This window comes from Atheta coriaria, unplaced genomic scaffold, assembly GCF_025399875.1.
Source record: "Atheta coriaria isolate IRGN ID8LTWV9N9 unplaced genomic scaffold, Caltech_Dcor_3.1 hic_scaffold_4_pilon, whole genome shotgun sequence".
In the NCBI taxonomy this organism is placed as follows: Eukaryota; Metazoa; Arthropoda; class Insecta; order Coleoptera; family Staphylinidae; genus Dalotia; species Dalotia coriaria.
The window spans coordinates 2,835,213-2,849,338 of NW_027045446.1; the positions used below are offsets into that span (position 1 = coordinate 2,835,213).

A 14,126-nucleotide genomic window follows, 5' to 3' on the forward strand; every position below is an offset into this window, starting at 1 on the left:
TTGTCTTGATTTGCATGTCGTCCATCGGGCCAAGTTCAAATGTCATTTGACGTAAGTTCATAATAAGTGAAAACTGATTTTTTCACTCTACATTTCAAATATTTTTCCAAACAACAATATTGTCTATATTATATTTTTAATTTCTGATTAACATACTTATTGTTTGTTTATTAATGTTTGTATTGTGTAAGCAATTAAAAATTGGGTTGTTTTGTTGTCTGCAAAAATGTCCCCAAAGCTGCTGATGAAGACCTTGATAACATGACGGGTGCTGACCCATTAAATATTAATGCTCGCCTGCTTCAAATTGCATTCAAATGTAAATCAAGCTCAAAAGTCGTCGATATAAATCCCAGCAAATTTGACCAACAAGCTCATTGTGTCAGCGTGGCAGCTAGTGTTCTGTTACCTTCATCAGCATCAGCATCAGCATCATGTCCAAAGTTCTAAAGGAAGTCGACGATGTGGTCATCTCTGGTCTTGGCGGGTACTTCCCAAAGTCCCGTCAACTGGATGAGTTTAAGAAGAATCTCATGTCTAATGAGAGTCTTCTGGAGAGTCGTTGGAAGGAAGGTGAGATATCCTTGTTTAACCCAATGAAGAAGATCTTATTTTAAATTTTATTTGATCAGGTGAACGTGGAATTAGTAACAAGTTAGGAGTGGTCCCTGATATTGAATTTTTCGACCCGGCTTTCTTTGGTATCCATCGCCAGCAGGCAACCTTCATGGATCCTATGCAGAGATTGATGTTAGAAAGAACCTGTGAAGCCCTTTGTGACGCAGGATTGAACCCTGCTGAAATCCGTGGTAAACGTGTTGGTGTCTACATGGGATCATCCATTGGAGAGAACGACAACCTCTTCTACGAATCAATCGTTTCTGGTTTTGGAGTAACTGGTCACTCTAGAGCAATGATGGCTAATCGCATTTCTTACTGGTTGAATCTCAAAGGCCCCAGTTGTTCCTATGACTCGAATTGGATTAATGGTATAGAAGTTTTGCAAATGGGTTATGATGCAGTCAGGCATGGTCATTGTGATGCCGCCATTGTGGGTACTGTTAACTTGGCCCTGAATTCAGAAATTGGATGGTTGTATAATGATATGGGTTTGTTGTCCCCGGATGGGTCAACTAAGGCTTTTGATGCTGAAGCAACTGGTTATGCAAGATCTGATGGTGTGATTGCGATTGTTATTCAGAGGGCTTCTGAAGCAAAAAGGAGTTATGCAACCATCATGGGTACAGCCACAGAATACAATGGACATCGTGAAGGTACGCTGTTGGATGTAGATCAGAATGGCATGAGTGAATTCATTAAGAACTTCTATAAAAACAACTGTAAAGTGAAGCCTGATGATGTGGGTTTCGTGGAGTGTTATGGGTCTGGATTAAAGGTAATAAACATAACAAAACATCCATAATTATAAAATCATTTAAATGGTTATCTAATGTTTAGAGGATTGATGAAATTGAACTGAATGCCATCGATGCTGTCTATTCCCCTGGTCGTACGAAGCCTTTGATGATTGGTTCTGTTAAAACCAACTCAGGTCATGCTGAAGCATGCGCCAACTTTGTCTCATTAGCAAAGGTTCTCATCGCTTTTGAAACTGGAGTTATACCCGCCACAATCCAGTACAAGACTCCAAACCCCAACATCAAAGGTTTAATTGATGGTCGCCTCAAAGTAGTGGATAAAAACACAGAATGGGATGGTGACTACGCTGCAATTCATGGTATAGGTCTATCTTCATCATATGCTCATTGTGTATTGAAGAGGAACGTCAAGAAGAAGGTACCTATTGTTGATGATATCCCTAGGTTGGTTCTAGCATCAACCAGAACCGAGGAAGGCATTAAAGAGGTTTTCGATGATGTAAGTAAACATAAAGTATTAGGTTTCAGAATATTTACTTTTATTGCATCATCAGATCAAGAAGCAACCTTACGATCCAGAGTACATTGCCCTAGTTCAAAACTTCTTCTCCAAAACCATCCCTGGTCATTTATACAAAGGTTATTCCATCATGGATAGTAACGAAGAAATTGTCCGTGAGACTGAATACTTCCCTGGCAACAAACGTCAGACCTGGTTTATCTACTCTGGTATGGGCAGTCAGTGGAACATGATGGGCAAGCAATTAATGGAACTACCCATATTTGCTGCTACCATTCAAAAGTGTCACAATGTATTAACACCATTTGGTTTAGACCTCATCCATATCATCACCTCTGATGACCCAACTATCTTTGATAAAATCCTTCATAGTTTTGTTGGTATTGCAGCAATCCAGACTGCATTAACAGATATCTTGAATGCCCTGGGCATAGTTCCCGATGGTATCATTGGTCATTCAGTAGGAGAGTTAGGTTGTTCCTATGCTGATGGCTGCCTTACAGTTGAACAAGTAATGATGTGTGCATATTCCCGCGGTAAGGCATCTCAAGATGCAGAATTGATCCCTGGCATGATGGCTGCTGTTGGTTTGGGTTACAACCAAATCAAAAACCAACTCCCTGAACCCATTGAAGTTGCTTGTCATAACAGCGCAACCAGTTGTACCCTATCAGGACCTAAAGCCGACATGGAGAAATATGTCAAGGAATTGACTGATAAGGGAATATTTGCCAGATTGGTTAATGTAGCCAACATTGCCTACCATAGCAGATACATCAAACCAGCTGCACCATTCTTACTTAAATATCTCGAGAAGATCATTCCGGACCCCAAACCGAGGAGCTCAAAGTGGATCAGTACTTCAGTACCAGAATCCCAATGGGATCGAGAGGATGCTAAATGGTGTTCAGCCACATATCATACTAACAATCTTCTTGGTCAGGTCTTGTTTGAAGAAGGATCTAAACATGTACCCAAAGATGCTGTGTGTATTGAAATAGCTCCTCATGGTTTACTGCAAGCCATCATCAAGAAATCATTCAAATCTGGTTGTACAAATATTCCATTGACCATGAGAGGAACCAAAAATGGTGTTCAGTTTCTTCTCAGTGCCATTGGTAAAATGTATTTATCTGGTATAGATCTGAACCTTGGTAATATCTTCCCAACTGTGGAGTATCCCGTGAGTCGTGGAACAGCTTGTGCTGCACCTCTCATTCGCTGGGAACACGGAGAAACCTGGCGTACTGGATTGGAAGACAAACTTAATTATCTGGTTAGCGTTAAAGACGTTCCAATTTCAATTGCTTCCGAACAGTTTAGATACTGTGTCGGACATCAATTGGATGATCGTATTATTTTACCAGTATCTTCATATTTGACTATTATGATGAATATCTTCAGTGCAAGTCGGTCTGTGGAAATTAACGAAGCTATTTTTGAAAATATCCGGTTTAGGAATGTTATTACTATTCCCAAAGTTACTTCTGTTCCATTTTATGGAATGGTACAACGAGGTAGTGGAGAATTTGAAATCTTATCCGGTGAAGAAATTATCTGTACAGGAAAAATCACTGTTCCCCAACCAACTGATGAATTCATGGTTAAAACCTATGATATTGATGATACAAAGGATGTTGTTGAATTAAACGCTTCTGATTTGTATAACGAGTTCCTCCATCGTGGACATAAATATACAGGAACATTCAGAAAGATTAAAAACCTGAAACTTGCAAAAGAAGGTTCTGTCTCTACTGTGCCAGGGAATATGACATGGCAGGAATATTTAGAAATGATGTTACAACAAAATTACTTCAAGCAAGGTGAAAAGTATCAGAATATAACCATTCCAATGGTGATTGAACGTGTAAACATCTCCATTCCAAAACTACCAAAATCAGAAACAGATGTTAAAATGTCTTATGATTATTCTACTGGGGTATTGGATATGCCTGGAATCCAACTTTGCAATGTCACTACAACCATTCTACCAACAGTATCAAAACCAATATCTTTTGATGCAATTGACTTGGTCACTCTGGATGGTTGTTATTGTGATAATCTTGAAACTGCGATTAACTACAGCTTGAATTTGACAATTCAGAATTACAAAGAGGCAATGGGAAGCAGCATTTTAATCTATGAAGTTCTACAGAATCAAAAATCCAACTTCAATCTCATAAAATCCGTTACTGATAAGTACAAACAATTGAGTGCTAATATCAATTCAGTTCAGGACCCAAAGATTATGATTGTTTACCAAACCGAACCCATTCTGATAATCGTTGATGGAGATTTACATGCTGAAACAGCAAATGCATTATTAACTTCAGATGCTTTTGCTTTGGTGAAATCAAGTTCCAAAGTAACTGCAAGAAATGATTTGATGACTCTAGCTGTATTTAATGTCAACAATCAATCTTATTCTTTGGTAACAAAGTCAGAAAAACGGCCAATTAAATTTGTCCAAGTGAAAGCTGATACTTTAACAGCCAAAGATGTGATTAAGGGATCCTTGGCATGGTCTTCAGAATTGAAAACTATTTTATCCAGTGCCCAACCCAATGAATCAGTCTACTTATGTGCTCAGGTCACACCAACAGAAGGTCCGGTGTCATTCATTGACGAAATCAGAAGTAACGAACAATTTAAACAGTTGAAATTCTTCTTTGATTTGGATAAGAAGACTGTTGACTTCCAAACCATTCTGAGAAAGAATTTATTGCTGTTGATTCAGAAGAATGGTATTCTTGGTACTTCTGCACAATGCTCCATTGATTTTAAGACCAATGTGAAGAGTGATTTGCAATTGACAAGGTAAATATTTATGTTTATAACAAATTTAATTTAACTAATATTAATATTAAATATTTCCAGTTTATATTTTAAAGCTACTGCGCAAAGGTATACTTTAATTGTAAAAATAATAAATTGATGGTTACCATCTTTGTTTTAGTGGTTCCCTTGGCGATGGTAAATTGGACTGCATTGGTATCAACTCCAATGATGAAACTTTGAATGTCAAAAATGTTGGACTTGGAAACATTGACTATTGCTTGATCAAAGGGAGTCAGAAAACAATTGGTTTGGCATATCTAGACAAAAGTACCTGTAATCTGGTTCCGGATGGTATTTTGAAATGGAGAGTCCCTGATTCTTGGTCATCCGAAGATGCGTGTACTGTTCCTCATGCATATGCTACAGTAATTATAAAAATAAATTTATTTTTACTTTTAAAAACAAAAAAATATGTTATGTTTAGGCTTATTATTCGTTGATCCAACGTGGTAAATTGGAAGCTGGAGAAACTGTCCTTATTCATGGCGGATGCAGCGCTATTGGTTTAGCGGCTATTTCTATAGCAACCAATATGGGCTGTACTGTTTTTGCTACAGTAGCAACTGACTTCCAGAGAGCTTACCTGAAGAAACAATTTTCAAGCGTATGTTTTACCAAAATTTAAAATTAATAATACAAAGATTAATTTCTTATTTCCCCTGTAGCTTAGAGATAGAAATATCTTGTCTTCTGAAAATACCACATTTGAATTACAATTACTGGGAGCAACCGGTGGAAATGGAGCTCAGGTTATCCTGAACACCGTAACAGATTCTTTGTTCCACGCTACTGCTCGTTGTCTTGCAGCTTACGGACGTCTCATCCAACTTGGTAAAATTGATAAAACCAAGAATAACACCATGGGCATGAGTATCTTCCTGAAAAACACTTGCTTCATGGGTGTCGTCCCTGAGAAAATATTTGACGCACGTGATGAACTTAAAATCCAACTTAGAGATTTAGTCCAACGTGGAATAGATAAATATGTGATTAGACCATTGAATAGAAAAGTGGTCCAACATCAAGACTTTGCTGGTATTCTCAATACTTTAATCGCCCCTGGAAATATTGGAAAAATTATCATAAAATTAACACAGGATCTTGTTCTGAGTCAGTTGAACATTGAAAAGAACAATCAATTCATCTGCGACACTCGTGGTACCCAATTAGTATACAATGGTGCTGCTGATCTTTGGATAGACCTGGTAGAATGGTTAGTCCTCAGAGGAGGAAGGAAAATCTTTGTTGTGACCGATTCCAATAGTAAACCTTTGAATATCGCTGTGCAAAGAAGATTGAATTTGCTAAAGAGCCACTTTGGGGCTGATATTAACACTCTGCCAAATAAAATTCAAACCAAGGAGAACGCAGCTGAATTAATTGCTCAGTTATATCAAGCTGGAGCAATCCAGGCGGTACACATCTTACCAAATAAAGAAGTTTTAAGACAGAGTGATATTAAATCTATACAATATATTGAATCAGCTCTGAGGACAGCTGCTCCAAAAGCGTTGTTCATTAACTATCTGCATTCAGTCAGTGGTATTTCTGAAGGACGTATTGATGCTGGTTTCCCAACTTATAATATTTTGTGGGATGAAGGGTTGAATATTACTGATGTCCTCAGTGTGATGGATGACATTCTTTCCTATAGAATCGGGTGTGTTTATGTGAAGAATGATCAAGTGAGCGATATTAACCATGATACAGTACAAGCCCTTTATAAAAGTAAGTTTTAGAATTATTAGTAAATAATTATCAATTAAGTGTTTTTTTTTTATTGAATTTTAGAATTGTCTATGATGTTACCAAACAGTGGAACTGAATTGACTGAGGATTACATTGATCTGCCGCAACAACCTGAGTTGATCCAACTGCCATCTTCAGGTCCAAGGAAAATCAGGGAGTTACCACCACTTATTATTGTCCCTGGTTTTACCAAGACCAAAATTGTTAGGGAGTTTGCTTTGGAGTTATTGTATCCAGTGTTTTGTGCACCGTTACCACAGACTCCAATGTCTATTAATGATGCTGCTAAGTCTTATGCTCAGGTTAGTTATCTTTAAATTTTAATTTTGAAAAAATCTTAAATTTTATTTTTGTGTAGAAAATACGAAACCTATACAAACGTGGACCGTACAATATCATTGGTATTTCATGGGGAGGACCATTGGCAATTGAAATCGCCCGTATTCTACAATCCTATGCAAACACCCAGGTGACTCTTCTAGATGCAGCTCCAGATACAATTCAATCTTCTCTGAAGTGCATCGGAGAGGGCGCCACAGGCGAAATTGAACTCCTGAATAGAATCTTAATGATCAACGATACTGCTGTAAATATTAATAATGTTAATTTAATTCTAATTAATTTTTATCAAAAAATATTTTTCTCTTAGTTCTTGAAGAGTCTTAACTCTTTGCCATCCTGGAACAATCGAGTTGACGCCGCTCTAAAAACCTACAAAGAAACAGAGGAAAACAAATCCTCTCTGAAAATCAGCCTCAACGGAGTCAAACGTCTAATCGACCAAATCATCGAATATAAAGAATCAACAACAAATAAACTAATTGGTAAATGTTTCCTGATTCGACCCACCAATAGCAGTAAATTCGATGATTGTGGATTGAAGAAAATATTCGAATTGATGCCCAATATTTTCGTCTCTTCAGGAGATCATTTATCAGTGCTACATGCAGAGAAAACCATTGATTATATCAATGAGCATGTCACTGTCAAATAATTATTTAACTAAAATTTGTAATAATTCACTTTGCAAATAAATGGTTGCGGGATTAAAAATATTTTTTTATTAAAATAGTCACAATAAATCAAAATGAAACTAATGCTGCTATTATGATGCACCGGAAAGCAATTAATATCGGAAATGGTTTCAATTTCGCGAGGATTAATTGCTCTTGGCATTAGCGCTACACGCGACTATTGTGACATCATATGAACGTGAAACGTCTAGGCCGTCGTCGGCGACATCACCACATCTAAATTTAGCATGTTTATTTTTACATTCGAGGCACTTAGTACGAATTGAAATTCGTAAACACACGCGGTTTTTTATTTTTGCAATTATAATATAGTTGTTTACATATCGTAAGATGTGTCTTTTTTCTTGAAAAATTTTGCAGCGTTTGTGAATTAATAGTCTGGTGCAACATGGCGCAATTTCTTGCCGACTTTGCCGAGTCGGTGTCATCGTTGCTTATTTACGGCTCGTGCAAATTGCATATTTGAATACTGAATACTCGAATAACGGACGACTGCTGCCCTGCGGCGGCGAGTGCGCGCGTTGCATTAATTTAAATATTCATGACGTTCAGCAGCGATTAATACGTTACAACCGGCGGGCAACTATGTATCTGCCAGCCTGCGGGTCGGTCATTAGGAGAGGGAAAACGTCGAGCTGTTAAGTCTACTTAACTTAACTGCTCGTAAATCAGATTTCCTCAAAGAAATATGCAAAAGTTTTCCTGATTCATTAAAAAATTCTGTCAAACTTCATTTTTATCAAAAAATAAAATTTTTAAAATATTTTAATTTTAAAGTTTATAAAAATTGGACATAAATCTTTTCCAATTAAATTTTTTATCATATGACTGTATTTGCTAATGAAATTTATGAAATAATTTGATAAATACAGTTACCACGAATGTTGCTATGCAACCATAGCGCATAATACAGTGCGCCAGCGCCGTCGCCATGGTCGAAGGATAACGGAGGCGGCAACGACAAAGGCGGTGGGGGTGGTGCGACCGTATAGTCCGCAGTATGCGTTCGGTGTTCCTGCGGTGGGCACTTCCTAGTTCGGCCTGCGCTCCTTTCCGGCAAGCACATCCTGCGCGGACAAATGGCAAAAAACGCGTTGCGCTATTAAAAACAAGACCAGAAAGTTTAACAAAATGAAGTAGCAAACATCAACAAATCCAGGAAAGTTATTGGGAAGTGTCGAACTAGATGAGACTTTGGTTAAGGTGTTTGGTTTGAGTGTTCAATTCATCCTGGAAACATAGACATCAAACAATTCAAAAAGTAAGCCTTAATTTAAGTCATTTCTTGTTTAATTTCATTTTTTTATAAATAAGCTGGTGTTTATTATTAACCAACACCTAGGTCACAACCTAGCAGTGGTTTCGCTGAGCAAAAATTAAATCGAGCTGAGTGAAAACTAAAAATAATCAAGTGGTGAATCCACGCCACGTTTTTGCAATGAATTGCGCTCGTCTGATACGAACTGCATTCGCATTACCATAAACTATCGCTTGATGGACTCTCGTCAAGTTACCCGAAGTATGTGTCGATGAGAATGTGGTGTTCTGATATGATCGTGAAAAGTCAATAAATTGAAGCAAAGTCGCCGTCGGCTAAAAATAACGCCCGTCGAAGCCCGGCACTGAAAGTTTTCGTATGTTGCGGCACGGCGAGGCGCGTCGCGACGCCGCGCACGCCGGCCGAGCTTTTTGATAAAATATTCAAAGCGACGGTTACTCCATCGGTCCAAAAGCAAAACATTCACATGGGAAACATGCATATTGTCATCGGAAGTAGGCCGAGTATTAAACAGGATAATCAAAGGATCATATAAGGACAATAGATGAATATATCTTGTGTAGAAAATATTTTGCAATCCAATTTGCGTAATGCACATGATAAAAGTTGTATCAACGTATTTTTGAAATACCAAGAATCGCTTGGTGATATAATCCATTGTATAACGTATAAGTATCATTTATGTATTGATTGTTGAACTTGTTTGTTGTTTGTGTCGTCGCCAGCGGGTTAAACTTCTTAGTTTCCATAGTTTCCGGTTTTGACAACATTAAATATTAATGTTTGTATGGAGGCAAAACATTTATTCAATAACAAAGTTAGTTTTCATTGCTTTCTCAATATTTATTCAAAATTTTTTAAGAAATAAAAAAAAAATATTTTTTTTATAAATTTAAGAAGATAGCGTTAACATCTGCATAAATATTTCCACATCCCTTGGATGTCCTTTTATATCCGTTCAATTTCCCTACTTGTAAACTCCTTCGAGTATTTTCTTTTATTTAAAACTTTTGTCTTTTGATGCCGTTTTCAATTCTGTTTTGGTTCGTCCTTTGTGCCGTCATAGCGCGCGAACTTTTCTTCTTTATCCTTTATTCACCCTGCATTCGACCGGTTTCGTTTCAGATCCAATAGAATTTTTCTCCGTTCGGATGCTCAACGCAAGTGTTCGCAGAGACATAGGTAGAGACCCTCTGTGTTGTTATCCTGGTGTGTTATCCTTCCCGAAATGTGCACATTCCGACACATCCGAGGGGCGTGCGCGTTTTATTTTTTACGATTTCACACAACTTTCGACTGCGTCGGCGAAAGTGGAAGGATATTTACCTGTATCCTGTTTTGTACCATTCCGTTTCTCCTTTTAATGCAAGAAGAAAAAAATAACGCGTATCTATCGCAGATACATTAATATCAAATTCTTATCGTGTCAGTGGATAAGACCAAGGATAACACAGTTGGCAAGTATCCTTTTAAGGATGTGCGTATTATGCATTTCTCGCTAGCGATCGATCGCTGTTTGCCGACGTGTTTCGCATGGCTATCGCCGCATTTTCACCAATTTTCCACGATGCCAAAAGGCCAGGTCGTCCTGCCGTGAATTATTGCTCGTATTGGAGATGTTTCCACATGCCAAACTGTCAAATAAAAAAGAAGAAACTTTACGAAAACTGGCAAATCAAAGAAATTTACGATAAATTTCACTTAACTTTTTGTTTTTCAGAAGCAGATTCGTCAAAAACCTAAAAAAATAAATATGTATATGAACGCGTGCATTTATAATGCAGGCAATTACACAGCATAATAAATTTCCACGGGGCGGAAAAAGTGGAAAAGCGTCCAACATAAAGAGCTTTTCACATAAAAAGTAAATGTTTATCAAATGAAAGTATAAAAGCGAAACACGTAGTGTACGCGCGCGCGCGTCTAATTTCCACATGCCACATTCTGCTTTCTGCGGTGGAAAACGTAGGAAAATGGAAAAATCAATGTTTCGTATATTAAGTGCCAGACTGTGTTGCGTTTTTTTCTCTCTGTGAGCTTTCAGTTTCAGTGCTGTTTTGACTTCCACACTTTTTAAATAACATACGTAAATTTTTAAGGAGTTTCGGGAAATGTTTCCGCGTGGAAATACCATTCAACGCAATTAGTATCTCCGGTAATTAATTCTGCAACTAAAAAAATACATTTAACTAAGTTTTTTTATCATTTAGTTTTCAAAAACTAAATTTTGTGCTTGTTGAATAATATAATCAGTGAAAAAAATTAATTAAACTGTCGCGATCGATACAACACACACGCCAACATATTCTTTAAGAATAGAATTTTCGTGCGTCGAGGAAAATGAATATGTTCCAATCTATTAGCGTCGAAACTCCGTCCGACCTAATCGATACACTCGCTTATTGTTCGGGTTGATAGATTAGGCGCTTTGACTGCCCCCGTCCAAAAAGGATAACACCGTAAGTTTCGGGACGCGCCACCAAACGTGTTTACATATCAATGGAAAACGCAGATATTTTTAAAAGCAAACAAAAGCTCAAGGAGTCAAGGACGCGTATAAAAACATCCCATTTAAAGGTGTGTCGATCAATATCCATTTATTTTTACATCGAAACTACAAAATACAAAATTTTGTATTTTACATTGTTGGGGATGCTTAAGGATAACGAGTAAAATACTTGAAACAAGACTAACAATCACAAACCAAACTACAAACAACCTAGCGACACTTAACTTCAGGGCGCGAAGTTGAAGTGACTTTCTGTGTTGTCCTGGCTGGATCCTTTCACATGTAAATATGCTAAGACGTGGGGCTTGTAGTTAATTGGACTCACTTGAGTTAATCCGTGATGACTTAATGATAGAATCCGGAATGTAGGTCAACGCGCTTGCTGGTCCAGCACATTGTGACACCGAAATTATAATTGTAATTTATATTGAATATCCGGTGTAATTAATTACAACGCACTATAATTTATTACACTAAACGTGATTTATCGTGATATCTATGTAGAAAAGAAATAGAATTCGAAGCGTCAAGTAGAATTTAAATTTATTTCTGTCATCAAAGCACCACTCGGAGATATGGTGAAAAGGCAAATCATGATTTACTTAAACTTTAAATGGATTTTGGCGGGCGTGTACGAAAAGACGTCCTGCGCGTGGTGTGTCTGAAGCGCTCTAGTTTGAAATTTCCCTGAGGAGCGATTCCAACTTACGCTGCTCCACCGCCAAGACGCTCGAAATAAACAAAATAGCTGCAAACACACATACATACTGCTCGAATTGTCCTGCTAGGAATTATCCTACAAAGCCATACTGGATATTCAACAACGGAAATAACAGGATTTGTAATTTTCAAAACTTTTTTTTTGTATTTTGTAAAAAATGCGTGGAAATATTGAAATCTCACATTAAATTCATTTTCTATGAGAGATATGCTTTGAATATTTAAATGAGTGATTAATGTGTAAATGAAACACTCCTCATAGCACGCACAAGAAAAAAATTATCACGTCTTCCACCTCGACGCAAGAGACATAAAAGCTCGTGTCACTCGTACAAGAGATTAATCAGAATCAGCGCGCGTTGAACGATATGACGTTTTCACCAGCCTGCCGCCGCCCTATTTGCCTTTCATTGCGCGTCTTCTTGCTGCCATAATGAGCGTTCACATTTACGCCTGCTATGCTTCTTTGGATGTTAATGAAGTTGACAATTTTCCATTGAAATTGCATTTTTTCTGCAAAATAACTCACTCATTTAGTTTTTTTTAAATTTCAAAAAATCTTTATTTCCCACAAGAAAAAACTGAATACTTTGTACAAAATCCCAAACATCCCATTTCCATTCAATAAATTATCCCGAAAATGCTTCGCCTTCACATTTCCACCGACAAATATCGCCCGCAGCGAAAAAATAACGTCTCCATCTCCGAAAAACCCTCCGAGCGTCACTGTGTCAAAGCATTGTCGACGAAGTCGTTAAGCTAGTGATTTATAAACATTTCCCTTGCACGGACGCAAACACAAAACAAAAACGCCGCGTGTGCGTTTATAACAATATTTTTCATACATACTCGTACGAAACAAATCGAATTAGTTTCTCAGGCTGGGAAAGTAAATCGAAATAAATTAATCATACGATTATGCCGCATGTAATTATGCGTCATTACTTTAATACCCATGCGTCGTTGTGAAAACTAGGGATTCAGTCAAAGAAAGTTAACCGCGGCTGGTTTGTGTGGCCTTCATTGATTTTCCGATATTATGCACACGCGAAACGCGACGCCTTTTCTTGTGTGCGTCGCGACTTTGACGGTTATACGAGGCGGGCACGCACTCCGCCAAAAGTCGGGCAAACGACTTCAACCTCGACCAGATAGGAATTATGTGTCTTTGACCTGGATTCCACTACTTTGCGCATTTACTACGTGATTTTACAATGTTTTATTTGATATTCAAACAATTTTATTGAATTTGCCATGATGTGGATGTGTTACAGAATATATTTGCTTGTCATGTTAGCATGGGTGGCTTTATTTCAGCGCTTTCATGCATAGTAAATTTCCATCACCATTCTCAGATTCTTCATTTTGCTTTCATCACTTTAGAAAAATAGTGGTTCAAGTTTAGACGGAAATATTGTTGCAAAAATGTTAAGATTCATGAATAATATTTCTCTCATAATTCAAATTTTATATTCTCAGAAATAATATGATTTTATTTAAGAAATAATTGGCTTGTTGAGATTTTTAAAGTTGCGTAACTAGATTGTCTATTATTGTGAGGGAAACTGAAGAGAAATTGAGTTACAGAGATTTATTTGTTGCATTTTTAGTCTTTTATCTGTTTGTGTATTGTTGTGAGTCAGTTTACCTTGAGATAAACACACTGCGCGTATCTTACTTAAAGATAATTGTATATTTTGCCCATAGATTTGGCTAGAATGCACATTTTGCATTAAATTCACCGAGTGTTTATTCAGCAAGATGTACGTGTGTATCAGTTATCAGTAGGTGTTCTTTGATGGTAGAAATCTACGTTAAAATGAGTGATGCAGTCATAAAAGCTGTCCTTGAAGAAAAAGTGTAATCACAATTTGACACACTGCTATATATTTAAGTGGAAGATAAATTCCTTTCGTCAAGACAAGAAAAATTGTAGAAAATGTACGAAGAAACAAAAAAAGTGAAAAAAATTGCAACACGAAAAAGAACTCAAAGAAAAACCAAAGAAAAATAAACCTTATACCAAAATTAATGTTTTTTTAGAATTATTTTATTATCTTAAACAATTTGTAGAATAAAATATTAAAATTTTAATTTT

General features: G+C 37.1%; 2 protein-coding genes across 12 annotated transcripts in view; both read left to right on the top strand.

Annotated features, from left to right (window-relative positions):
• Positions 1 to 246: 246 nt before the first annotated feature.
• LOC135790131 (fatty acid synthase-like) lies at positions 247 to 7,539 on the top strand. The gene is given in 12 exon segments (XM_065300184.1): positions 247 to 447; positions 450 to 573; positions 633 to 1,396; positions 1,459 to 1,878; positions 1,934 to 4,716; positions 4,777 to 4,803; positions 4,856 to 5,102; positions 5,162 to 5,341; positions 5,403 to 6,465; positions 6,529 to 6,788; positions 6,845 to 7,072; positions 7,136 to 7,539. Coding segments are annotated over 12 exon segments (6,627 nt in total). The 5' UTR covers positions 247 to 261; the 3' UTR covers positions 7,481 to 7,539.
• Positions 7,540 to 8,498: 959 nt separating this feature from the next.
• LOC135790272 (glutamate-gated chloride channel-like) overlaps positions 8,499 to 14,126 on the top strand; it is a 37,332-nt gene continuing 31,704 nt past the window's right edge. For 9 of the 11 annotated variants that reach the window (XM_065300440.1, XM_065300441.1, XM_065300442.1 and 6 more), the window contains exon 1: positions 8,499 to 8,781. The gene's annotated coding sequence lies outside the window, so the exon portion shown is untranslated. The remainder of the gene's footprint in view (positions 8,782 to 14,126) is intronic. The other 2 variants (XM_065300451.1, XM_065300450.1) reach the window with 1 other exon arrangement.